General features: G+C 46.8%; 12 protein-coding genes and 1 non-coding gene across 13 annotated transcripts; 6 read left to right on the forward strand and 7 right to left on the reverse strand.

The window, feature by feature from the left end:
• Positions 1-1,002: 1,002 nt before the first annotated feature.
• Positions 1,003-2,796, reverse strand: PUMCH_004454 (uncharacterized protein; the record flags this gene model as incomplete). Its single annotated transcript, XM_063023390.1, has 1 exon — positions 1,003-2,796. One exon carries the CDS (start codon positions 2,794-2,796, stop codon positions 1,003-1,005), a length of 1,794 nt encoding a protein of 597 aa, XP_062879460.1.
• A 654-nt stretch (positions 2,797-3,450) lies between these two features.
• Positions 3,451-4,353, reverse strand: PUMCH_004455 (uncharacterized protein; the record flags this gene model as incomplete). The annotated part of the gene is made up of 1 exon (XM_063023391.1): positions 3,451-4,353. One exon carries the CDS (start codon positions 4,351-4,353, stop codon positions 3,451-3,453), a length of 903 nt encoding a protein of 300 aa, XP_062879461.1.
• A 690-nt stretch (positions 4,354-5,043) lies between these two features.
• PUMCH_004456 (uncharacterized protein) lies at positions 5,044-8,316 on the forward strand (the record flags this gene model as incomplete). Its single annotated transcript, XM_063023392.1, has 1 exon — positions 5,044-8,316. The coding sequence occupies one exon, from the start codon at positions 5,044-5,046 to the stop codon at positions 8,314-8,316; it is 3,273 nt and encodes a 1,090-aa protein (XP_062879462.1).
• Positions 8,317-8,703: 387 nt separating this feature from the next.
• Positions 8,704-10,101, forward strand: PUMCH_004457 (uncharacterized protein; the record flags this gene model as incomplete). The annotated part of the gene is made up of 1 exon (XM_063023393.1): positions 8,704-10,101. The coding sequence occupies one exon, from the start codon at positions 8,704-8,706 to the stop codon at positions 10,099-10,101; it is 1,398 nt and encodes a 465-aa protein (XP_062879463.1).
• Positions 10,102-10,447: 346 nt separating this feature from the next.
• PUMCH_004458 (uncharacterized protein) lies at positions 10,448-11,965 on the forward strand (the record flags this gene model as incomplete). The annotated part of the gene is made up of 1 exon (XM_063023394.1): positions 10,448-11,965. The coding sequence occupies one exon, from the start codon at positions 10,448-10,450 to the stop codon at positions 11,963-11,965; it is 1,518 nt and encodes a 505-aa protein (XP_062879464.1).
• A 126-nt stretch (positions 11,966-12,091) lies between these two features.
• Positions 12,092-12,164, reverse strand: PUMCH_004459. The gene has a single exon. It is a non-coding gene; the product is annotated as a tRNA-Ala (tRNA).
• A 231-nt stretch (positions 12,165-12,395) lies between these two features.
• On the forward strand, positions 12,396-14,150 carry PUMCH_004460 (uncharacterized protein; the record flags this gene model as incomplete). The annotated part of the gene is made up of 1 exon (XM_063023395.1): positions 12,396-14,150. The coding sequence occupies one exon, from the start codon at positions 12,396-12,398 to the stop codon at positions 14,148-14,150; it is 1,755 nt and encodes a 584-aa protein (XP_062879465.1).
• A 173-nt stretch (positions 14,151-14,323) lies between these two features.
• On the reverse strand, positions 14,324-14,926 carry PUMCH_004461 (uncharacterized protein; the record flags this gene model as incomplete). Its single annotated transcript, XM_063023396.1, has 1 exon — positions 14,324-14,926. The coding sequence occupies one exon, from the start codon at positions 14,924-14,926 to the stop codon at positions 14,324-14,326; it is 603 nt and encodes a 200-aa protein (XP_062879466.1).
• Positions 14,927-15,553: 627 nt separating this feature from the next.
• On the forward strand, positions 15,554-17,011 carry PUMCH_004462 (uncharacterized protein; the record flags this gene model as incomplete). The annotated part of the gene is made up of 1 exon (XM_063023397.1): positions 15,554-17,011. The coding sequence occupies one exon, from the start codon at positions 15,554-15,556 to the stop codon at positions 17,009-17,011; it is 1,458 nt and encodes a 485-aa protein (XP_062879467.1).
• Positions 17,012-17,432: 421 nt separating this feature from the next.
• On the reverse strand, positions 17,433-17,927 carry PUMCH_004463 (uncharacterized protein; the record flags this gene model as incomplete). The annotated part of the gene is made up of 1 exon (XM_063023398.1): positions 17,433-17,927. One exon carries the CDS (start codon positions 17,925-17,927, stop codon positions 17,433-17,435), a length of 495 nt encoding a protein of 164 aa, XP_062879468.1.
• Positions 17,928-17,972: 45 nt separating this feature from the next.
• PUMCH_004464 (uncharacterized protein) lies at positions 17,973-20,426 on the reverse strand (the record flags this gene model as incomplete). Its single annotated transcript, XM_063023399.1, has 1 exon — positions 17,973-20,426. The coding sequence occupies one exon, from the start codon at positions 20,424-20,426 to the stop codon at positions 17,973-17,975; it is 2,454 nt and encodes an 817-aa protein (XP_062879469.1).
• A 751-nt stretch (positions 20,427-21,177) lies between these two features.
• Positions 21,178-22,128, forward strand: PUMCH_004465 (uncharacterized protein; the record flags this gene model as incomplete). Its single annotated transcript, XM_063023400.1, has 1 exon — positions 21,178-22,128. The coding sequence occupies one exon, from the start codon at positions 21,178-21,180 to the stop codon at positions 22,126-22,128; it is 951 nt and encodes a 316-aa protein (XP_062879470.1).
• Positions 22,129-22,387: 259 nt separating this feature from the next.
• Positions 22,388-23,614, reverse strand: PUMCH_004466 (uncharacterized protein; the record flags this gene model as incomplete). Its single annotated transcript, XM_063023401.1, has 1 exon — positions 22,388-23,614. The coding sequence occupies one exon, from the start codon at positions 23,612-23,614 to the stop codon at positions 22,388-22,390; it is 1,227 nt and encodes a 408-aa protein (XP_062879471.1).
• Positions 23,615-24,240: the final 626 nt, after the last annotated feature.

The raw sequence follows: 24,240 nt of genomic DNA on the forward strand, positions 1-24,240 counted from the left end.
CGGCGCTGGATGTAGCTGGTGGCGAACTCCGGGACTGAAGATATGAAAAATCGGGTAATTGGCCGAGTGCGTGGATTCCAAGACTTTATAAATCGAGTAGGTGATGGGGGTGTTCCCAGGTTTGGAATGACTAGCAATGTTTGCCTCCTGCAGGCAGCCGCACTGGGCCTTATTCAATAGTGCATGGTAGCCGCTTTTGCGTTGCGAGCAAACATTGAACAATCCAGAAAAGGCAGCAGTGCCTCGGTTGCAGGCGGTTTTTTCTGGGGGGGAAATGGATGTCATGGATTTAAAGATTTGCACTTGCGATCGGAAATTTATTTTTCCAGATTTCAATCTGGTGCAGTGGCCTATACCTTCCTCGTTTTCCCCGGTATTCCTATTATAGACCTATGACGAGCAGCAAATGGGCCTTCTTTCCTGCAGAACCTATTTATGTATGTTCTGTTTCGGGCCATTTCATGTCTATTTTCGCAGCCCAATGGGGAAACGCAAACAAGGTTTGGGGCACCGAAGATTTTTTTTTTTTTGGCTCTAAATTTGAGTCTCATCGAATGTTGCTTACCGACACACCCACCCATGGCACTGTAGGAGTATTGCGTCACTATGCTCGCTAGCTTGTGTAAATTGGGTGCATGGAAGCTTTGAGGGTTGGCCGTTGCAGGCAAGCAAGTGTGATTTGGCTGCAAAATTCTGCATGTTTCACAAATGACGAAAGGTGTTTCGGTGGTGGTTTGCAATTGTCGTTGGAATTGTGCCTGTTGGGCTTATTTATGGGTTAGTCGTTATGGCCGAGTGTTTCCGTTTTCAGTAAATTAGTTACATAATGCTTGTGTTGCCTGTGTTCCACCGTTGTTCCGGTCCGTATGCATTCTTCTTGCTTTTATTTGATTTGCAGCCGACCCAGGGCTGCCGCGTCCTTTGCTCCAGACTTGCACCTTCTGGTGAGATTTTCGTTTCTGTGGTTGTCTTTCAGTCTTTAGGGTGTAAGTCTGTAGCCTATCACTTGTAGTCCTCGATACTCCCGTCGCCATCACCAACGTCATCGTTGTCATCATATCCCCATTTCAGGCACCATCCATACCATGTTCTCTCCAAACACTTCTTTGGTCTGTCTGTTTCCGTAGGCGCCGGCTCATGTGTTGTAGTTGTTGTTGTAATTGGATCTTTTGTTTTAGTGGTTTTGGTAGTGGGCTCCTCTGAGTGTGTGGGCTGTATAGTCAACAGTGTTTCTTTGTGTGTGGAGGTACTCTTGAATGGGTCGGGGATATGGGGCTCATCCGGCTCGTCGTCATCTCGTGAGGTGAATCTCCAATTGAAACAATCTCGGCATGGCGGCTGTGGAATACATGTGGGCGTCACATTGTACGCGAGAATGATATCGTCTATAACTGTGTGGATTCTGTGGTTCAAAAGGTTGACGTGCCACCCTAGATCTGTAACAACATCGTAGATGCAAAGCAGTCCCGTATGGCAGGTGGTTTCCATTGCATATCCTGCAAGTGAGCAAGAAGATGATACTCCATTGCAGACACCCATGAATATAGGGTCCGCAGTGTTTCCAATGTGCCATATGTGTTCCATGTGAGGTGGGATTCCTGGCGGCTGCGGTAAATGGAGTCTTTTTGTAGCCAACATTTCACCAGGAGCCTCAAATGCGACCACAGGAAGGCCATATGTTCGGCCCAATAACAGAGCCAATGCTCCGCCAAGCGAATGGCCAGTTACCCAAATGTCGGTCTTCTCGGGTGGATACAACTTGGTCACATTTCGATATAAGTCAAGGACCGCCTGGTAGTATCTATCCTGTCGTATTAGCTCAGACTCCAAACAGTCTTGGTTGCATGTGTATGTCTTCTCATAGCAGTCGCAAACGGTGGTCCACAAGTAGCTTACTCTTGCGCAACAACACAGGAAAAGAAGATTATCGTTCGTTTTATCATTGCCGGTGGTTTCGTCGGAGCCTCCACCAGGTATACCGGCGCCAGATGTGCCCTTGATGGCTATTACAACCGTCTTGGTGTCGTTGCTCACAAAGACATGGCCACGGAGTCCATCCTCGAGCCAGCCAAAATTGATATCTGGATTTTCGCGGTCAACATCCCAAGGGTCGCCTACGTCTATCCAGTCCAGTTTCTTCTTTTCCTTCTCATTTTTCGGGAGTCTGACGTACGCATTGGAGGACATCAAGGCAAGAGACACAAGCGTATCTTTGTCATGCACGTCAGGCACAGAGATCTTCTCCTCGGGCGACCATTCGAGATTGATCTGCTGGAGCTTGGCCGGGTTGCCCTTGACGGAGATCGCATACTGGAGGTACGAGTCCAAGAAGTTGGGCGTGTGTCGTTCAGCCAAGCGAGTCACTTTCACCCCCTCCAGGCTGCGGCGCAAGGGAAGCAGAACAGTCCAGGGATCCTTCTCCTTCTTGGACTGTGGCCAGTCTGTTTTCGTATAGATCTCGTTCAAGTCGTTCGAATTGACAGCCACAGTGTCTGCACCATAGTCCACCCTCTCACGCTCCCTCAAGTACTGAGGAGTGATATCTAGACGCCGATGTACACGATTGTACTTGCCGGTGCCATGATGGAACACGTGCTTAATGTGGAATTGTTGTTTTAAGGGCGCCGGCGGAATCGAGGGTTCAAATGGAGCCTGCTCCACAGAAACTGTTGGGCGCTGTATGGGCAGCAGCAAAAAGAAGTAGTAGATGCAAAATAGCACCGAGCCTAGCAATATATACCCGTACGGCGGCAGCGACGACCGATTGGCCGACCGAGGCTTTTTGTGGGTAAGCATGGTAGGAAGATGATAGCGAGGTTCTTATCGCGAGGCAATGACTGTATCTGAGGATATGATCTGTAGGCGAAGCGAGAGAGGGAGGGTGGCAACTGGGGTGAATTTGTGGGAATGTGTTGGGTTTGGGAAATTGTGATTTCGTTTTGTGGTTTGGGTGTGTTTGATTTTTTATTTTTTCTTTCGTTGCTGTTTTGAGTGTGAATGTATTGTGAATTGTAGATCATCGGAGTAGGGCAAGAAGAACCGGGATGGGATCTGGTATAGGTTTTTGCACGGAGTCATGTTCAGCTTGTGTGAGGTCAATTAGGATTGGTATTTATGTCTTCTCATGATTTTCTACATGTGGAAGTTTTGTCCAGAGTGCTTCTGTATGGTCTTCCAGCCTCGATAATACATTACCTGATCGATTCCTTTGCAGGGATAAATCTCGAATTGCAAGACTTGAAACTTTTGTTTCGTCTATTTCTCTATTAAAATGCTTTTCTATGTTGAATTTGGTTCCGGTCTTGAGCCATTGTAAGCCCGTCTAATGCTTCACAAATGCTAGAAAACCCGCTCAAAGACACACTGCATTGCGAAATGCACTGGCACATTTGCAGGCGATCACTTCGGGAATCCAAATTCCTTCTAAATAATTTGGTTGAATGGAATACATCACAAATACTTCACCTCCAAATCTCCACCGAAGCTCCTCTCGAACAAATCCCGCAGCCTGACCAAATTGATGTCATGGATAACATCGGGATCCCGTCCCAATCTTGCGCGCTCCTCTCGGAAACTAGTCAACAAGATTCGATGAAGCTTGTCCACTACCAGCGTCAATACCTGAGGAGACAAGACCCTCCCGTTCGAGTAGAACTCATTTGTAAGAAGCGCGGTGAAGATGTCACCACATCCACTGAACCGGCAGCGGATCTCCTGGATTGGAACATAAAACACCGTTTCCGTGGATGCAGAGAAGCCCACACTATACATCTGCTCGTCTATTAGCACCGACAGAATGACGAAATCGGGCACCTTGTAAGTGTCATAGAACTTGTAGCATGCCGATTTGACGTCGTTCCACGACAGAAACTTCGTGTCTGTCAAGAGCTCCATCTCGAATTGATTGGGGGTGGTTAGATCCACGAGGCCTCGCTTAAGAAAGTCGATATGTACCTGTACAACCTCCTCTGGGACATACAATCTACCATTATCTCCGAGCACCGGATCCACTACAAAAACCGGGCCTTCCTTGCGATCTTTGGTTTTGTAAATCGGCTCTAATTCTTCATAGACGGCCGTCATGACCTCAGCACTTGGACAATAGCCAACAAGGACCACGTTGTAGTATTCTCGAAGATCAAAGAGTTTCTTGAGACCCTCGATGATTGTGGAGATGGTTCTGCCGTCGTTCTTTTCTCCTTGAAACGTTCCATGGCCTGGATGATTCAGGTAATTGGTGGTATGCACCGTATCGACGTCCCAACCGCAACATTGGAGTGGAAACACACAAGCACGGTTTCCAACATAGCCGTGGCACACGTGCGACAGAATAGATAGAAGGTTTCTGTGCATTTGCCGTGATAGGTGTAGATAGTAAGTATCAGTGGGTCCTGTATCTATAGATAGTGACACGATATGTCAGTGGGGGGTGAAGTAGATAAAAACCAATGGATTTTGATTCATTTCTTTAAATTGTTCTTTGTATTGCTTTTTTATAGAAATTAGGGCCGTCAATTCTTGAGCTCGCTGAGAGCTTATCGGTAGTGTCAGAGTACGTACTCAGTGAACAGACGGACCGCCAGCATTGTTTCCAATTCCTCATTTATTCTTTATTATTTTGATCGTGGCTTATTGGCGCGTTTATTGGGATAGCGCTAGATGTGCTCTGTAGCTGCATCGTTGACGAACGCAGAGTGATACGAACTCGAAGTATACGACAGGGCACGAGATAGCAAAACAAACATCAGAAAACCAATTCCCTTTAATTCTACATTTTGCTCTCACAATTATCAAACAATATATTGAACTCTTTGCGGCTACTTAAGAACAGACGAACAAACAATCCAGGTAACGAATTGGAGAACCAAAAAAAAACCTTCTCAAAAATCAAAACAAACCCAATTTCATCTATAAAACCCCGCAACCACCCACCCTCACGCCGCTCGCAACCCCAAAACCCCAATCTCCACCACCAACCTATTTTCCACTTTCAAGTATGCACACCAACGATCCACCTGTCAACACCATTCTGCTCCACCACCAATGGCACCCAAGAACTCTGCAGAGATCTCCCTCGGATATCCCATCACAGATGTTCTGTTCATCAACAACAAGACCATTCTCGTCTGCGGCGGTGGCGGAGAGACCAAGAGCGGCATCCCCAATAAGATCAATGCTATAAGGTGTAGCTTCAAGACCAAGGACAAGACGAAGCAATTGCAGAAGTTTCGCGAGATCGTCTTGCCGCAGGACGAAGACGCGCCGTTGAGTCTTGCTGTCAGACGGCTCATTGACTCCGACGATAATCTTAACTATTATGTATTCGTAGGTTGCAACCAGTCACAGAAGTTGAAGGAACTCAACATCAACAACCACGTGAGGAAGTACACGTACATGGAAAACAAACACTTCAAGTTCCACGATGCGGTGCAGTTCCATCAGGAGGTGCTGCTGGTTGCAGAGCTGGATCCGAAACACATCTTCATTGCTCCAGATATATCCTTGGCGGTGATGATGACCACGGCGACGCCGTCCGAGATTGTGGTCTTCGATCCTTCGCTGTTGGAATGTACTAACCGCATCACGCCCAATTTCCTGGCGCCCATAGAGGGCCTCGACCTTTGTCCGTACGACAATGGCAAGACGTTGACTTATGTCACTCTGCAAATCGTAGCCACTGTGTTCACCAGCACTGGTGAACAGGTGCCCCAAACGGTATCTAATCCAGCAAAGACTCAGAAGATCCTCGCTAAATACCTTTTGTCCAAGGTCTGCTACGTTGGCGCCACAAAGGTTATCTTGGTAGGCTCCAAGGGGAGACAGGGCGCAGTCTTGCTCGAGTACAATACCCAGAACGGTCAAATTTCAAAGGAAAAGTTGTTGTCGAAGTCCGGCAGGGTTGTTGCAATTGAGTACTGTGAGGCAAATGGCCTTCTTGCCGTCGCGCTTAACGACTGTTCCGTCTCCTTGATCAGGGCCTCGGATTTCAAGGTCATAACCACATACAAGAAAGTACACGATGTTGCTATCACCTGTTTGAGCTTTTGCCCAAATGGCTCGAAGTTGGCCGTGGGAAGCTACAGCAATTCTTTGAGAGTTATTCAACTCAAGCCAACTTCAAGTGGTTCAGGTGGATTTTTCCGTTTGTTATTCTGGACCATTTTCATCGCATTATTGGCTTTCGCTGTCCAATTCTTGGGTCAGTCTGGCTATCTCGACAAACAATTAGAACTCCTCGAGCTCTATGGTGGTGACACGTTTGTTCAAGCTCAAAAGTATGGAAAACATACCTACAAGCTTTCTCAGAAATACGGTGTCGAGTACTACGACAAGGCGCAACATCATGGTGCCATTTATTTCGACTTGGCCCAACAATATGGTAAAGTGGGTTTGCGTATTGCAAAGGAGAAAGGTATGGATGGATACTCGATTGTCAAGAGTAAAATCGAAAACTGGCAAGCAGCCAGAAACACTGAAGCCGAGTATGATCAGGATCCTCTGTGGACTTCTCTGGTATCGACTTTCACTGAAACTCCTCTGACCGCCTCTGCTACTACCATGTCCGATATCATGTCTGAGTACACAAGAAGTGTCGATACTGCCAACATGGACGGTGTCGATACAAAGTCATTGATAAAGGAGGCAGTGCAGCAAGTGACGAATATTGAGGCAATCAAGCCGGTGACTTCTGTTGCCGCCGATGAACTTCTGAGCATGTACACGAGTGTTCAATCAATAGTGAGCCTGTTGACCGAAACTGCAACACAGCCGGAGCAATCTTCTTTGCCAAACATCGAGTCTGTTAGTAGCCAGGACGTTTCTAGTTCAACCTCCCTGCAAAATCCTATTGTGAGTTCAGCATCTGAGCAAAAACCTCTGTCGATCTCTCTGCCTGTCTCTCTGCCTGTCTCTCTGCCTGTCTCTCTGCCTGTCTCTCTGCCTGTCTCTCTGCCTGTCTCTCTGCCTGTCTCTCTGCCTGTCTCTGAGTCTACAATTAGTCTGGGCGATTCTGCTACTTCTTCCTCTCAAATTCCTGCTTCAAGTTCAGAGTCTGAGACAAAGACACAATCATCAGCCCCTGCCTCAACTTCGTCATCGAAGACTGTGGCCTATACAACACCGTCATCTTCCGAGCTCACCGCAACAACTGTAATTTTGGAATCTCCCAACTCGCCATCCCTGGTGGAGGCAAGTGAGGTCCGTTCTACAACGCTGGCTATGCCAATTGTTGAAAAGGTTTCGACGGCTTTGTCTGTAGCTTCTGAATCCGTGAGCTCTTTTGAGTCACTGGTCACTTCAGAGGTTCAGAACATTATCAACAGCTCCACGTCGACTATCAAAACTGCCACAAGCTCCCTGGTTGAGCCTTCGACACTGGTGCTCAAATCAGACACTCTTTCATCGCTTGCTCTGCCGCTGAAAGTAGCAGACAAGGAGATTAGCAACACTCAAAAGCCTGGTACCACCACTGGTCTTCAGAGCTCCATCACATATGCTTCTTCTTCCTCTTCATTGACTAGCTCCTCCCAGTCTGTTTCTTCCAGTGCTAAGACTTCCTCAATCGAAACAAAATCAGCTCAAAGCCAGTCATCTCAATCGGTTCCAACTCCTGAACCATTACCAGAGCCAATTCCAACTATTGAAGCCGAGAAGCCCAAGGTTGCTGCTCCTGAACCAGTTGCCACTCCCCAACTCCCCGATGATGTGAAGCCAGTTAAGGAAACCAATCCAAAAAAGAAAGTCAAAGCTGAACCAGTTGAAGCTAAGAAATCCCTGACTGAGAGATCCTCCGTCGCTGTGAACAAAGTCACTAGCGAGAGTCTCCAACAATCGAAGAGTTCTTCTAAAGTTTCCAGCACAACGGAGTCTGTCTCGACTCCTCAAACCCTCGACAAAACCCTTGCATCTAAATCGACTGAGCTGGCTGCCGCTAAAGTTGAAAGCGCACCGGAGTCAATCTCGACTCCTCAAACCACCTTGGCATCTACATCGACTGAGCTGGCTGTCGCTGAAACCTCTGCAACCATCCCGGTGCTGACCGAGCTGAGCTCTGAGGTCGCCGTAACCACGAGTTCCGTCGAGCCGGCCATCGCCTCAGAGACATCCAGTTCTGAGGTCAAAGACGAAATCAGTGTCTCGACCACTACTGAAATTTCGACCCAGACTTCCACACAAACTGTGACCTCGACCTCGACCTCGACCTCGACCATCGTAACCTCTCCATCGAAGTCTGCTTCCACAGAGGCACCTCTTGTCGAGACTCGTGTCACAGAAGAGCAAGGCGCTACAAGCCAAGTTGTACATGATGAATTCTAGAATCCTACGCTCGTACATGCATCTTCACTAACACAAACTGCTTTGTCATAAAAATGGAACACTAGCTTCTCTTTGGGGCCCCAAGCATATACATAGAGGCCACTAAGGTGCATCGATACCTGCTACAATTGCCACTAAAAACTCAGAATGCTTTTAAAAAAGTACCCAATAAATAACAAAAAGTAAATCACCTATAAAAAAAGTAGTTCCATCCATATAAAAAACCATTGATCCTTACTCTTGCACTTAGGTACTTGCACCCATTTACTTTAAGTACTCTCACAGGACTCACACCTAATTACTCGCACCTAATTACTTGCACATACTAAGCAGCGCGTGAGCAAAGTAAGATCTAGCATCTGTAGCCAAAGCCCTCTGCACACCAACATGGCCTCCTCAGACCCGTCGGAGTGGCTGCAAACACGTCTTCCAAAATTGTCCCAATTGGACTCCCTCCAACGATGTCTCATCTGCAAAGACTTCCTCAAAGCACCCGTCATCACCTCATGTAACCACACCTTCTGTTCCCTCTGCATCCGCCAACATCTCCAGAGCGTCAGCAATTGTCCCTTGTGTAAGGCCGAGCAGTTCGAGAGCAACCTAAAACGCGTAATCATTCTCGAGGAGCTAGTGTCGTGTTTCCGTGAGCTTAGGCCGCAGCTCTTGTCCCTACTAGCACTGCAAGACAGCGGCGAGGCTGTAATGGAGCCGCCGCCTCCGAAAGATATAGAAGTAGTTGAGATTTCCGACGATGATACGTCGAAGGGGCCGGACCTGGTCCAGTGTCCCGTATGTAGTAAGAGCATGTCTGCGAAACACCTTCAGCAGAGCCATCTAGATTATTGCTTGAGGGGCGAGGTGGAGCCGCCGGCCGCGTCTGCGCTGCTCAAACTGACGCGCTCGGCGAAATCGTCGGCCGAGAGGAAGCGGGGCGGAATCTCTCTGTTCTTTCTGGCTCAGAAGAGGGCCAGACCGTCACCTCCACCAAAAGAAGAGATCAACCACGAGGCGTTTTACTTCAACGAGGTGCACAAGCATCACCACGAGGTGAAGCGGCTCCCGAAAATCGATTTTTCGTCCCTCTCAACTGTAAAAGTAAAGGAGAAGCTTCTGAACTTGAAGCTTCTGACCCAAGGAACGCGGCCACAGCTCGAGCTCCGATACAACCAGTTCTATCTCTTGTACAACTCCAACATCGATCTGAGCCGGCCGGCCTCCGAGTTGGAGCTCAGACAGAAATTGAACCAGTGGGAGAAGTCTCACCAGGGCTTTTCGGCACCCAAAGCGGGCTCCACCATCTACGGAGACGAGCTCAAATACAAAGCGCTTACTGATAAAGATTTCCCGATCCGAGGATGGTTGAAGAAGTACAGGGAGGAATTTACTACTCTTACACAAACAGCACGGGCTACCCATGCAAAGAAAAAGGCGTCCGCCATTGACGTCCCCAGCGGTACCACTACTCCAGAATCGACTACTCAATCTCCTGGCATGACCACCTCCACGCAGCTACAAAGCAGCACTGTTGCAGTGAATGAAGTTATCGAGTTGAGTAGTCATGAACTGGAAAAACAATTTTTTCCGGACTCAAAACAAGATGCAAACGTCGCGGCCGCCTCTTCGGCCGACGAGAAGCCACATTTTGCAGCCACCGAATCTCTGTCACCTGCGCGTTCTTTAGCCTATTTGGGCAACGCTGCCCCAGACTCAGCCCTGCAGCGAGAAGGCTCTCAAAAGATTGCAGAGGAGGAGCTCTACGACTTTTCAAACTCGATGCTCGCGTGAGTTTTGGGGCGAAACATTCTTGCGTGTTTTATTTAAAATCCTTTTGCCCAAAAAATTCTTGGTCGCGCCTCTGCACCCAAATAATTGCCTTATTGCCTTTTTGCCTTATTGCCTAATTGCCTTGTCTCCTAGTGCCCCAAAGTTCCGCGCCATTAACAAAACCAACGCAAACGCCGTGCATACAGATCAGGCCTTAATCTTCGGACCTTAGCACCACGAACATATACCTTGCGGACTTTGCACCCACCAGCATTTCCATCACATACCTGTTTTTTTTTGTTTTCCAGCATTACCGCTTCTACTCACCTTTAAAATTTCAAGACTAAATTCATAGCTTATAAGGTCGATGGTGGACGAATCGCTATACCTTACCACTCATGAAGCTGCACTTGCGGTGGTGGCTACTGCCATGAAGAAGGCCCGGCAGCTGATGCTGACGCTAGCGGTCAATTCTCTAATGGGCGGTATTTTCTTCTCTTCAGGTGGAATGCTACATGTCATGCTACAGGCAGAGCTAACGGGGTTGTCTTCCGTAGACCCTGGTATTCTATTCCTACTACAGGGTCTAGTGTATCCGATCGGACTCTTCTATGTGGTGTTGATGGGTGTGGACTTGTTTAATTCCAATATTTTGTTCTTCACTGTGGGTGTGGTGAGGGGGGCTGTCTCTATTCTTGACCTCGTGATCTCATGGATGGTCTCGTGGTGGCTCAACTTGGTAGGAAATATCTTTGTGTGCTACATCATCTGCCACTACTCTGGTGTGACCAGTACCGAGGCATGGGTCGCTGGATCGATCTCCATCTTGGAACGTAAGCTCGAGCTGTCCTTCGTGGAGACCCTCATCAAGGGTATGGCTGGAAACTTCTACGTGTGCCTTGCTATATACTTGCAATTGATGGCCAAGCCAATTCATGTCAAGATGATTGCCATGACCCTTCCAATCTTCACCTTCGTCAGTTTGGGGTTCACTCATTCTGTGGCTGATATGTTCATGATCATCATTGGTCTCATCAATGGCGCTCCGGTATCTGTTGGTACCTGTGCTTGGAAGCTCTTTCTTCCCGGTGCCCTCGGTAACATGATTGGGGGCTCTTTTTTTGCACTTGTGGTGCCTTGGTATTTGCATCTTGTCGTTGTAGAGCGCGACCAGAAGAAATTGAACTTGCCTCGCTACGAGATGCGTGATGAACAACCCGAGTTGAATCAAGACTCGAGAGTGGTGCGTGTGCCCGAACAGGATCAAGAACTCGAAGATATTGACGACATTCTCAGTGACGAGAACGAAAAATTGCTTCGCGATAATGCTCAGATGAGACCCATCTCTCATGTCACAACCTCGGCAAGTATGAGAAGTGGAGCCAGTGTTCGCAGCAGAATGAGGAAAACCAAATCACCCGGAAACGTATTTCCCGTTTATGGCATGGGCGAGTCCGGTGCTCGTGAGCGGGCTGTCGCTTATGGTGTCGAAGCTGGCGAAGATGATGCTTTAGGTCCTATCGATGGTCCGCCAAACCATCGCAGAGCCTCATTTATTGGTAGCAGGCTCTGGAGAACGCTCAGTCGCAAATCCGAGAACCCAGATCTAGAAGCTCAAGAGGATAGTGCCCAAGCGAATGAAACAGCATCTATCAATCTTGGATCCATGTCCCAGAAGCTTAGGTCGTATTCATTGGGCAAGATAAGGCGCGCTAATACAACCTTTGGACCTTCAGAAATTGCTCCAGATGCTGTGTCCGGTCAGAGGAATTTTGACCAGAGTGAATCATCTATTCCAAACACTCTTCTGAGTAACCTGACTGCGGCTGCCATCATGCTGAAAGGGACCGATATTCAGCCCTATGAGCCAGAAAAGAGAGATTAAAATAACGACCTATATTTATTAATGAACTAATGCATAATTAATGAGCCATTCCATAAATAGAATTCCAATCGTGATTGCTTGTCTTCAAAAAAAAATCAAAGCAGTCGATAAATCGACAAAAAGAAATGGACGAGATCGGAGTCGAACCAATGACCTTCTGCTTGCAAGGCAGACGCGCTACCAACTACGCCACACGCCCTTTCGATGACTTTGAATTCTAGTTGTTTAATATGTTGCAATTAAAGCATAATACGGAATCACTGCTTATTTTAAATCTCGAATAGCAATTCAATTTGAGGACACTTTCATGCCGCAGAATCATTCAATTGTGCCACTCTTTATTCATGTGGGGGTATCTTCTTATCTGCAGTGCGCAGATGAGCATCTCATCAAGTAGATATTTCACCTCTACTAACCGTATCTACACCAAATGAATACCTCAGCACCGGCTGTTTACGTCGACAATGAAGCTCTGTGGGATACCTTTGGGTTAGACGCCCGTATCCTCCAGGCCGTTGACCATTTGGGTTTCAAAAACCCCACTTTGATCCAATCCAGTGCCATTCCATTGGCTCTAGAAGACAAAAGAGATATCATTGCCAAATCCAGCACCGGTTCCGGAAAGACCGCCGCATACTGTATTCCGATTTTGCAGACCATCTTGTCCCAGGCCAGCGAGGAGAAACTGGTGAAGAGTATCATCTTGGTGCCTACGAAAGAGCTCTCATCGCAAGTGACCCTGTTTCTCGAGAAGCTCCTAGTGTACTGTAATCAGAAAGTTCGCACCATGAACCTCTCGTCGGGCGTTTCGGACTCTGTTCTCAAAAGTATGCTTGTCAAGATCCCTGATATCATTGTATCGACACCAGCTAAGTTGATCGAGACCTTGAAAGAAAACGTCACCAGTAACTCCATTGATCTTTCCAAAGTGCAGAGTCTTGTTATCGATGAGGTGGACTTGATCTTGTCTTATGGATACATGGAGGACTTGCAAGAACTCGAGAGCTTTTTGCCTGTCAAGACTAACTTGCAGACCTACTTGATGTCTGCCACTGTGAATGATGATTTGCAGGATTTGAAGAACAGATTCTGTGCCAGACCTGCTGTTTTGCAATTGAATGAGGATGCCCTCGAACGCTCTAAATTGGTTCAGTTTTATGCCCGCACAACGGAGTTTGATAAGTTCTTGTTGGCATATGTGATCTTCAAATTGCAATTGATCAAGGGCAAGACCTTGATTTTCGTGAACTCGATCAATCGTGGTTATAGATTGAAGTTGTTCTTGGAGCAGTTCGGTGTGCGTTGTTGTATCTTGAACAGTGAATTGCCAGTCAACTCCAGAATGCACATTGTTGACGAGTTCAACAAGAACGTCTACCAGCTTTTGATTGCTACCGATGAGTCCAACGAAGCTGCTGAGGAAGACGAAGAGGACGCCCAGAAGCCAGAGGCTACTCCTGTTGAGGGACAGACCCAGGAGGCCGCAGAGAACACTGAAACGACAACTACCACCCAAGAGCAGCCCAAAAAGAAGGCCAAGAAAGCCAAGAAAGATCGCGAGTACGGTGTGTCCCGTGGTGTTGACTTCAAGAACGTATCGTGTGTTCTAAATTTCGACATGCCTTCCACATCTCGAGCCTACGTGCACAGAATTGGCCGTACCGCTAGAGCAGGCAAAGCTGGAATGGCCTTGTCGTTCGTCATCCCAGAAAAGGAGGTGGGCAAGCACAAGATTGCCACCATTGACAGTCCAAAGTTCGATGAAAAGGTGCTAAAAAGAATTGAGAAGAAACAGGCCAAGAGCGGCTTTGAGCTCAAGCCATACCAATTCGATATGGCGCAAGTGGATGGATTCCGTTACAGAGCCGAGGACGCATTCAGAGCAGTGACCGGAGTTGCTGTCAAAGATGCCAGAATCCGTGAGTTGAAGCAAGAGTTGATCAACAGTGACAAGTTGAAACGTTATTTCGAGGAGAACCCCCAAGACTTGGCTTCTTTGAGGCATGACAAGGAGCTGCACCCCTCCAGAATCCAATCCCAATTGAAACGGGTTCCTCAGTACTTGCTTCCAGAGGCCGTGCGCTCGCAGACCAAGGAACTCAGTTACGTCCCATACAGAAACAACCGTGTGCATAAGAAAAGAAAGAGCAAGAAGAAGGTTGATCCTTTGAAGCGCAGAAAATAGGACGGTTTACAATGGTGACAGGGAACGTATAGAAAGTATTATTATTAAATGCAGCTACGAAATCGTCTAATCTAAGAATTTCTATTTCGATGGCAATTTTCTTGGTAAGCCATGTCGCATCTCCCGCGAGGGAGTTTTGTGTAGTAGAATACAGCTGGTCACAGCACCACCGTTCAACCTAGTTTACAGAGAATCATGTTCCACACAAAGTTGACAAAACAATTGAAGAAAAACATCATGTTGTCGGGAACAAAGCAGAACATGGCCACCGACATGAATGGCCAAAAGCAGAAGCTGTATCTGAGCGACTTGAAGTACACGGCCTTCGGGCTTGGGCCCGACGCGGTCTCGTTGTCCCAAGCCATGGATAGAAGCGTGAATAGAAGTTGGAAGAAAGGCGCCCCGATGCTTTGATCCAAAGCCACCTGGAGAACCACGCTGTCCATTGAGTTCACCAAGAAGTCGATCCAGATGGTGGACACCATTCCATTGAGTGCACCCCAGCAAATGAACTTGAAGAGCTTATTGTTGGAGTGTTTTTTCTTGAACATTTGTGTGATGGACTGTGCGAGAACCGCCGAGATGGCTCCCAATAGCGTGGGCCCTAGATTCGGGTACGCTTTGAGGATACCTTCATAATGATATAGAACCTGGGCGCCTGCGACGAGCTCGATGACCAAAATTACGTATGCGATGAGCGGAAGTGTTTTTCCGTACTGCTTTTCCAGATGGCCCGAGAACGGCTTGTTCCGCAAGTCCTCTAGGTCGTGGGACATGACTTGGAAGAAGCGGAATGTCCACTATGGTGGAGTATGTAGCGCCGTATGGGGAAGAGTAGGTGCATGAATGTGGAGCTGGCACTGGGACCGGTGATGGAAACGCGGGTTTTTTTGTTAAATTTTCGTGGTTTTGTTTGGACTGATCGGCATGTTGTTTTTTGCCGACGCTCTGCAAATGTGTTGATCGGTGGTGTTGCCGGTTCTTTTGTGTGACTGCAGATCAAACGATGATCCCTCTAAATGTGCTACAAAAGTGCTCGCGCGGCTATCGATTTGGAGACTTTTATTTTTCAAAATATTGAATTGTTCATCTTTGCCTATTTCTGCTTTCAACAATTGGATTGAATTAAATTGGATTGATTTGAATTGAATTGTATTCAATTGGAGGAGAATCCACTCACGCAGCCCAAACGGAACTTATACTCGCTTCGATAGGTCGACAAAAAAATCCTGCGCTCTGGCATCCTATATTACTTGGCGCAATTATAAAGTACACATTTCTATAGTTCATTCCCGTCTCCGCCATTTCACAAGTGTCTGCCCTGCACCAGTGAGTATTGGCTGCAAATTCATTAGTCATACTGAACGGCTCACATCCAATACACAATCAATTGTCACAACTACATGTCTTCTGAAGAGAAAGACCCTCTCTATGAGGTCTCCTTCGACACCCTCGAAGACCCAGAAGATCCGCTTGCCCTCAGCGATCTTCGAAAGTGGCTAATCGTGGGGTTGATCTCTTGTGGATCCATCTGTATCACATCCATCTCTTCAATATGGTCGTTGGTATCACCTTCTATCATGGAGGAATATCACATCTCTCAGGAGGTTTCGACCCTAGGCATATCGTTTTACATCTGGGGAATGGGCACCGGAGGGATGTTCTTATCTCCGATCTCCGAGTTTCACGGACGAAAGATAGTGTACGTCTCAGGATTATTTTTGGTGTTTGCCTTTGGTTTGGTCCCGGCGTTCAGTCATAACATCGGCTCGATTCTCTTCTCGCGGGCCATTGCAGGCTTCTTTTCGTCTTCTTTCATGTCTGTTGCTGGGGGCACCTTTTCTGATCTATTCAAGAAAACAGAGAGAACGGCCAATTTCAAGAGAGACCAACAGAAAGAATTGAACAAGGCTTTGTTGATGTATTCCGTCTCTCCATTCTTTGGCGCCGGGTTGGGGCCAATCATCGCCGGTGCTGTTGTACAGTATCTCCCATATCGATGGGCTTTCTACATAATGAGTATATGGTCCGGCGTTATGACTCTCTTGGTGATTGTTTTTGTTCCTGAGACGTACGAGCCGGTTTTGCTCAAGAAAAAGGCTGCTAGGCTACGGAAAAGCACGGGCGATGACCGGTACTTCGCTCCAATCGAGAAAATCAAGCAGTCCTTGGTCAGAAGCATTTTTCTTTCTTCCAAGAGACCCATTCTTCTTATTCTCAAGGATTACATGACAATGGCTCTTTGCTTCTACTCTGGCTTTGTGTTGGCAGTTATCTACCTCTTCTTCGTCTCATTTCCTTATACCTTCAGGACCGTGTACCACTTTAATTCATTGGGCCAAGGTCTTGCATTCATTGGGCTCATATTGGGACTATGCTTGACGGCCATTATAAGTCCACCATTCATCAAAATATGGTATGACCATTTGATGGCTAAAAATAATGGCGTTCACGTCACGGAGTTTCGGCTCTTACCATTAATCATCGGAGCGTTCCTTACGCCAATTGGCCTATTCATACTTGCATGGACCAGTTATCCTCATGTTCACTGGATCGCCCCTATAATCGGGTCCTTTGTCTTTGGAGCAGGTACAAGTTTAGTCTTCAGTGGTATTTTTGCATACACCGTTGAAGCCTATCGAAAATATACGGCATCCGCCATGGCTACCAATTCCTTTGTCCGATCTATGATGTCGGGTGCATTTCCATTATTCGGTCTACAAATGTACAAAGCATTGGGAATACAGTGGGCAACCACAATCCTTGCAGTTTTTTCTTGTTTCCTAATCCCGATCCCATTCATTTTTTACAAGTACGGAGCCATGCTTCGTGCAAAGAGTCCTTACACTTGGTCCGACTAATCTCCATTTACGAATTAATGACTTCTGTCAACCCATGAAAGCATGAAGATGTTTTCAAATGGCATAATCCCAAATATTTATTTCTTCATATCATTGCAGATTTCAAGAGCTTAGACGAGATGTCAAATGCATTAACAAGCCTAAGCTGAAGAACTAACTGTGACCCTACCCTCGAGTTGATTCACAAAATTGAAGAAAAGATCTAATATAATTTTAATATATCAAATCAAAATATAGAAAAAAAATAAAAGAATCAGGAAAAAAAAAGCCATTGTCATGTGGTGTCTCACTTCCAACCCATAGATTTCCATGAAGTTCTTATGTAGGAATTACAAATCCACAGGATTGCAGTCTCACTGCTTGACTAGTCAAGAAACTATCCAAAATGGTTGTACACAACCCAAACAACTGGTAAGTCGCACTAGATTTTTTGATTCTTCTTCACTCCAACTAATACTGACTGCTCAGGCACTGGGTCGATAAGAACTGTCTCCCATGGAGTAAGAACTACATGAATGAGAACCTTCTCAACACAAAATTCGAGAATGAAGTGTTCACATTTGTCATCAACAGTATCGACACGGTCTCGGGAGACTGTGATGTCACCCAAAGAAAGGGCAAGGCGTTGTGCATTTACGACATGAAGCTTCTGTTCTCTGTTGGTGGATCCAAGAAGGACAAGGAAGAGGATATTAGCGCCACGATATCGATCGACGAGTTTTTCCACGATCAAGATGAGGATGAGTATGTGTTTGTGGTCACCTCGGAGTATGCATCGGACATTAAGAAGTTGCTTGTTCCAGTTGTCAGAACAAAGCTCCAGAAGTTCCAGGCCGATCTCATCAAGGCACACGAACAGGATGTGCAGCATGCCACCGGCCATTAAATAGACGTTGCAATCTGTCATTATAGGCATTAATTATACACTGGATTATAGTACATGTAGGTTCTTCTATATGGGTTATCCATCGAACCCTTCTGGAACACCTTTGGCGTGTCTTGCACCCTCCCTTTTGTTTAAATATACTTGGGCCATTCCGTATGCGTTCACATCTCTGCCAATACTGTGCCATGAGTAAAGACCCATCTCGACATCCTTGATGATCTTGTACATGTCTTTGTTCTCGTATGGCATACCAGTGATGGGATCGAAATATCTGACTTCCTTTCCTGAAATGAGACAAAGCTTCTTGTTTCCGTTGGGGAGATAGAGACCTGTCGGAGCTTCGGTCCGGATTCTGATGTGTGTGGACTCCTCGGGTAGCTCCTCATAAACCTCCTCAGTGACAATGTTCTTGTCTCCGAGTCTGGGAATCCGTCGAAGAACTTCGAACATGGGGTCTTCTTCTTTTATGTCCTTCACGGATTTGAGTATTTCATTGTCAGTGTCTTCCTTAGTGATAGCATAGGGATTGTCCAGTCTTGTAGTGCTTCGAAGAATGGTTTCAACATCTCTCAATCTTCTGGACCCACTGAAAGTAGCGTCGTCGCCAAACAAAACCTGTTGAATTCTCATTTCCGTGAGACCCCATCTTTGCTCTTCTTCGAAGTCCATCAAGATGACATGGTTGCGTCCTACGTGCTGAACTGGACCCTCATAGATACTTCCGTTTTCGCTTCGGCGATAAAAGTACTCGTTGAGACTTTCTTGTGTGATGAGTCCCCCCGCTTCCTCCTCGTTTTCGACTTTTTCTGCAACTTCAAAGGTTACCTTTTTCTCCGGCTCTGCTGTTGGCTCCTTTGACCTATCTGTCACAGGAGTGGCTGCTTGCAAGACTTGAGTTGAGCCTGGAGTCTCTCCCGATTGACTAGGCTGCTCGGTTAGACTTCTAGATTCTGTTGGTGCAGCTTCTTCATTTTCAATCTGCGCTGGTTCCGCTGGCATTTGATCTTGTATAGGCTTTGTGTCTATGTCCATCGAGTCGGGCTGTGAATCGACATTTGTTCCAGGTACTTCATCTGGTTTGTTGATGTCGGAACTGTCATCATTCTGAGTTTTCTCAACAGAGCTTTCGATTTTGACTTCTGGAACAGCTTCTTGACTGGTTGATTCGATGTCTTGAGATGCTTCGACTTTATCGTCAGATTCTTTTACCATGTTGGTTTCATCTTGGGCAAGAGGCTGTGCAATCGACTCTGCGCTTGCTTCTTCATCATTCTTGAGTTGAGTTTGATCCAGAGCTTCTTTCAGATCAGTAGATGTATCTGCAATATGATTTTCAGTGACATCTACATCCTCGAACTCTTTCAAACGCTCCTCCTTGGCAATCTTACGAGCCTCGCGCTCTTCTTCCAAGGCTTTTCTTCTTGCCTCGCGCTCTTCTTCGAGACGCTTTCTTTTGATTGCTCGTTGCTCTTCTAATATTCTGCGTTCCTCAGCCATTTTCAATTCTCTGATACGCTTCTCTTCCATTTCCCTTCTGTAATAAGGTAAGTTCGGGTCAATGTCACCATACCTTCTCTCTTCTGGGTATTCGTTGAATCTTCTACGTCTTCCTTTCCTTCTTCTTTCGTACATGTCTTGAACATGGCGCTCGTCTTCTATCTCATCCAATGGACACACAAAAGTTTCCTCGGACGTAAACCTTATCACGTTCTTTAATTTTGCGCGTCTCAGCTGGAGCAACCACTTCTGACGTTCTTTTTTGACAATTTCCTGCTCCATGAACAAATGAAGGGACTCGATGTTCTCACGCTCAGTCTCCACGGCCTGCGCTAGTCTCTCTTCTTGTGTGAGTTTTCGCTCTTTCACGCGCTTTATGGGGGTGTGAGCAGCACGACGTTTCTCATCCTGCCGTATTCTATTAATCAACTGCTCCTTGTTCTTCAAGGCAGACTTACGCGAGGAAGATCTACGTTCGCTCATTAATAGTATATCACTGTGCTTTACCAAAGGCTTGGCCACGGGCTTTGCCTTTTCTATCTCGGGCTTGGGTTTTTTGATCGCAGGCACAAAAGGCTGGCTTTTCTTCTTCCTTTTGTTAGCCCGTTCTTGTTTCTCCAATTCCCTCTCTCCCTCACTGTCATCACTGTCAGATACCGAAAGATCTGAGTCAGAGAGCATATCATCTGCATTGACGTTTTCCTCCGTCTCAGATACCGAGTCTTCCTTGCTTGGAGATGTTGTATCTGTTTTGGCTGTGTCATTCTTGGAGGTATCTACAGGGCCGGACGCCTCTTCCTCTTCTTCGTCGCTCTCTTCCTCTTCTTGGTCTTGGTCGTCCTCGTCGCCTTCATTAAATTCTTCGTCGTTGTCGTCTTCTTGGAACAACAACTCGACGTTTTCGTCATCCTCTGTCATGGCGAAGCTTCGAGTTTCAGAAGCCAGCTCCTCGATCTCGATAAGGTGCTTCAACCTCGAACCGGCATTGGCTCTTCGGGCTCGCGTAGCCACCAAGCTGTTTGGATCTGACATGGTGTTTCTTGGAGGATTTCAGTTGGCGTGCGGATAAACTGGGGTAGAGTAGTAGGATGAGAGTTTGGGTCAGAGAGGTGGAGAACTATGGGGGTCGCCCAATACGGACGAAATTTAAGATGCTTTTTATTTTTCGATTTTTTTTGTTTTGGACATTGAATTTATTTTGGTCGGTTTTGGAAGTAGGTATTGGGTACCGTTGTTTAGGGTTGGAGGGTTGGGGAAGAGGATCAAATTCTATAGTTTGACTTGTTTTGTTCTCGATATTTTTTTTTTTTATTTTCTTTGACTGATTGGTATGTGGTCTAGTTTGGTGCTCAATGTCAATCGAGATGGCGGACATTGTGCTCAATATGGGCTCACTGCTGGACTTACAATGGTCGGGCATTCTGTACTAAATTACAATAATAATTTCAATATTTTACTCCTTTTCTATAAAACTAAAATCTGTTTTGCATTTTCTGTTTTTCAAGAATACCTGATTCCGACTACTGTTCTTGTATTTGTAAGTATCACTTAATATGTACCACATTCATCAAAACTAAAAAACACAATTAAAAATCCGAAAAGGGCCATCCTCCCACTACACACAAATATTTCAAAAAACAATCGATTTCACGAACCTGACCTAAATTTCAACTTGAAAGGCATACCTCCACTACCTATTATTCTCTCTGGTCGCTCTAATACTACCCACTATATACTACCCATTATATACTACCATATACCACTATACACCTCCACTCCAAGCATGGCTACACGAAGCATACTCCGGAGCGCTAGACTCCAGTGCACCAGACACATCAGCAGTAGCTCCGTCCGCTGCCATGATATCGTGAAACTCACATCTGCATCGGCCGACGAAATGTCCCACTTCAATGCACTTGCTTCTTCGTGGTGGGACGTCAATGGACCCCAACGAATCCTCCACAAAATGAACTTTCTTCGCATGGACTACATCAACGAGATGGTCAAGGGCCACATTAAACTCAACGATAATGTAGTCGATGACGAGGACAAGGTCTACATCCCTCCATATAGCTTGGACTTGCTTCCCAAGAGTATACGAACGAGAATCCAGCAGGAGCAAAGCGCGCGCCGGGACGAGATTCTTTCGCAGAAAAAGTTGAAGGCCTTGGATGTCGGCTGCGGCGGCGGGATTTTGGCCGAGTCCTTGGCTCGTCTCAAGTACATCTCCAGTGTCAAGGGAATCGACCTTTCAACGGACGTGCTTGAGGCTGCCAAATTGCATCAGAAACTTGACCCGGAGCTTTCCGAGAAATTGCAGTACGAGCTCACTGCGATTGAGGATTTGCCCAAGGATGAGAAGTATGATCTTGTGACATGTTTCGAGATGCTTGAGCATGTCCAATACCCTGCGCAAGTGCTCTCCGAAGTCTTTGACCGTGTAGCCGTTGGTGGATGGGTTGTTCTTTCAACCATTAATAGAGATCCCATCAGCTGGTTCACGACGATTTTCATGGGCGAGCACTTGTTGAGAATCGTTCCCGTGGGCACACACACCCTTGAGAAGTACATCGATCAACAGGAGATCCGCAACTGGGTCGAAGGCAGTCCTTATCAAGATCAATTTGCAGTTGTGAATGCACGCGGATGTGCTTATATCCCTGCCTATGGCTGGAAGTTCACGTCCAGTGCTGACGTTGGCAATTATTTCATGGCCATCCAGAGAGTGAAGTAGTGTTTGTACATAGATGAACGAATTGTAATGACAACGAAACGAGCCAAAGATGTCGTCCGCCACCAGAGAGTTTGTAACGAGTAAGTATGCCTGTAATAAAACCATATGAAAAACAATAAATATTAAGATCCAAAGAAACCCATGCTTTCTTTCTCTATATTCAAGACCGGCACCCTGCAAACAATTAAATCAGTGCCCTGCCCTTCCTGGCGAATGACGCTAATTACACACATCTATGTAACAATCCATTTGAAACCGCTTATTGAGAAGCACACTGGACACCTTGTCCGTGAGCTCCGCCCTCCTCATCGTCCGAGTCGTAAGCATCGCGTCTAGCGCTCTGTTGGTGTCTTCTTGGGTCAATGGTCTGGATATCACACTCGTCAACCTCTGCACCAGCAGGGATCTCGACGGGGGCTCTTGGAGGCAAGATGGACTCCAATTGCTTCAACTTCTCCTCGGAGGCAAAGTGGTCCTCTGGGAACTTGACAGTGAAGTTGATGAGCAAGTTACCCTTGTCACTGTTTCTGTAGACTGGCATACCTTGCTTCTCGATGACTCTTTGGGCGCCTGGGGCGATGACCTCACCTGGCAAAACAGTGAACTTGATGTAGTCACCAGAGATGTGCTTGAAGGCAACGTCACCACCGGCCAAGGCGGTCAACAAGTCCAACTCGCAGTCGTAGGACAAGTCGTGGCCTCTTCTCTTGAACTTGTCGTGTGGCTTCTCGTCAACAACAAACACAACATCACCAGGAGTAACATTTGGTTCTTGATCACCCTCACCGGAGAAAACAATTCTCTGGCCGTCCTTCATACCAGGATCGATGTGGACCTGCAAGATCTTACGCTCGGCCTGGGTCTTCTTACCCTTACACACGGTACATCTGTCCTTGACGTCGCAGATGTCACCAGTACCCTGACAGCTGTCACAGACAGTCTGGAATCTTTGGATCATAGGACCCATTTGTCTGGTCACGAAACGCATACCGCTACCGTGACAGGAGCCACACTGCTTGACCTTGCCCTCCTTGCCTCCACGGCCATCACACAGCTTACACAAAATGGTCTTGTTCAATGCCAACTTGGCGGTTCTGCCCTTGTACAACTCCTCCAACGTGCACGAGATGGTGTGCTTGATGTCCTTGCCTCGTTGCGGACCTCTGGGGGCGCCGCCGCCCATGCCGCCGAAGCCGCCGCCGAAAAACTGCGAGAAGATGTCCTCTGCACCCATTCCACCCATGCCACCTGGACCGCCACCAGACAAGCCCTCCTCACCGTAGTTGTCGTAGACTTCTCTCTTCTGGTCGTCGGACAAGACCTCGTATGCTTGCGACAACTCCTTGAACTTCTCTGCGGCTTCTGGCGATGGGTTCTTATCAGGATGGTACTTCAAGGCTGCTTTTCTGTATGCTTTTTTCAACTCGTTTTCGCCTGCGGAGGGGGAAACGCCCAAGAGGTCGTAGTATTTTGTGTCCTTCACCATGGCTGCGTGGTTGGATGTGTTGCTGTTGGATTGGAATACACCTTTTGTAGGAAATATTTTCGCAGACGGTATGTTTAGGTGGAAGGTTCCATGGTTTTCGCACGCACGTGATGGTGCGTTTTGGGTGCAAACAGCGGGAGATGGGTGGTGGAAAATTTGGAGAAAATTGAAAGCATTTGGTGAATTTGGGAGGGAGTAAGTTATTTGTTGGCGCTGCCTTTTTCCGTTGTTTTTTGTTCTTTTTCGGGTTTAGATCAGCTGCGTATGTGTCTCATTACATGGCTTCGGTATTAGATGTGGTCCTGGATGCAGTGGTAGATGGGGTCCTAGATATAGTGGTTTCATGCAGCGGTGTCTGATTTGGCTGCGAAAAAGTCGCTGCTGATGAAGGGAAAGGAGAGTAATTATAAATCACACTGTTATCATATTTTACATGTTAACTCTTCGGAATTCTTGCTCATTCTTGTTAATTCTTGTTGGTATTCTTAGTCTTACTTCTTGATTTTTCTTGATATTTCTTGCTAGTCTTGTAGTCTTACTCTGTGTTACGTTCTTGTTATAATCTTCTTATAGTCTTGTTATATTCTTGTTCATCTTGTTATAGTATATTCTGTTCTTGTTTATTT

Source organism: Australozyma saopauloensis, chromosome 5, assembly GCF_035610405.1.
Source record: "Australozyma saopauloensis chromosome 5, complete sequence".
Taxonomy (NCBI): Eukaryota; Fungi; Ascomycota; class Pichiomycetes; order Serinales; family Metschnikowiaceae; genus Australozyma; species Australozyma saopauloensis.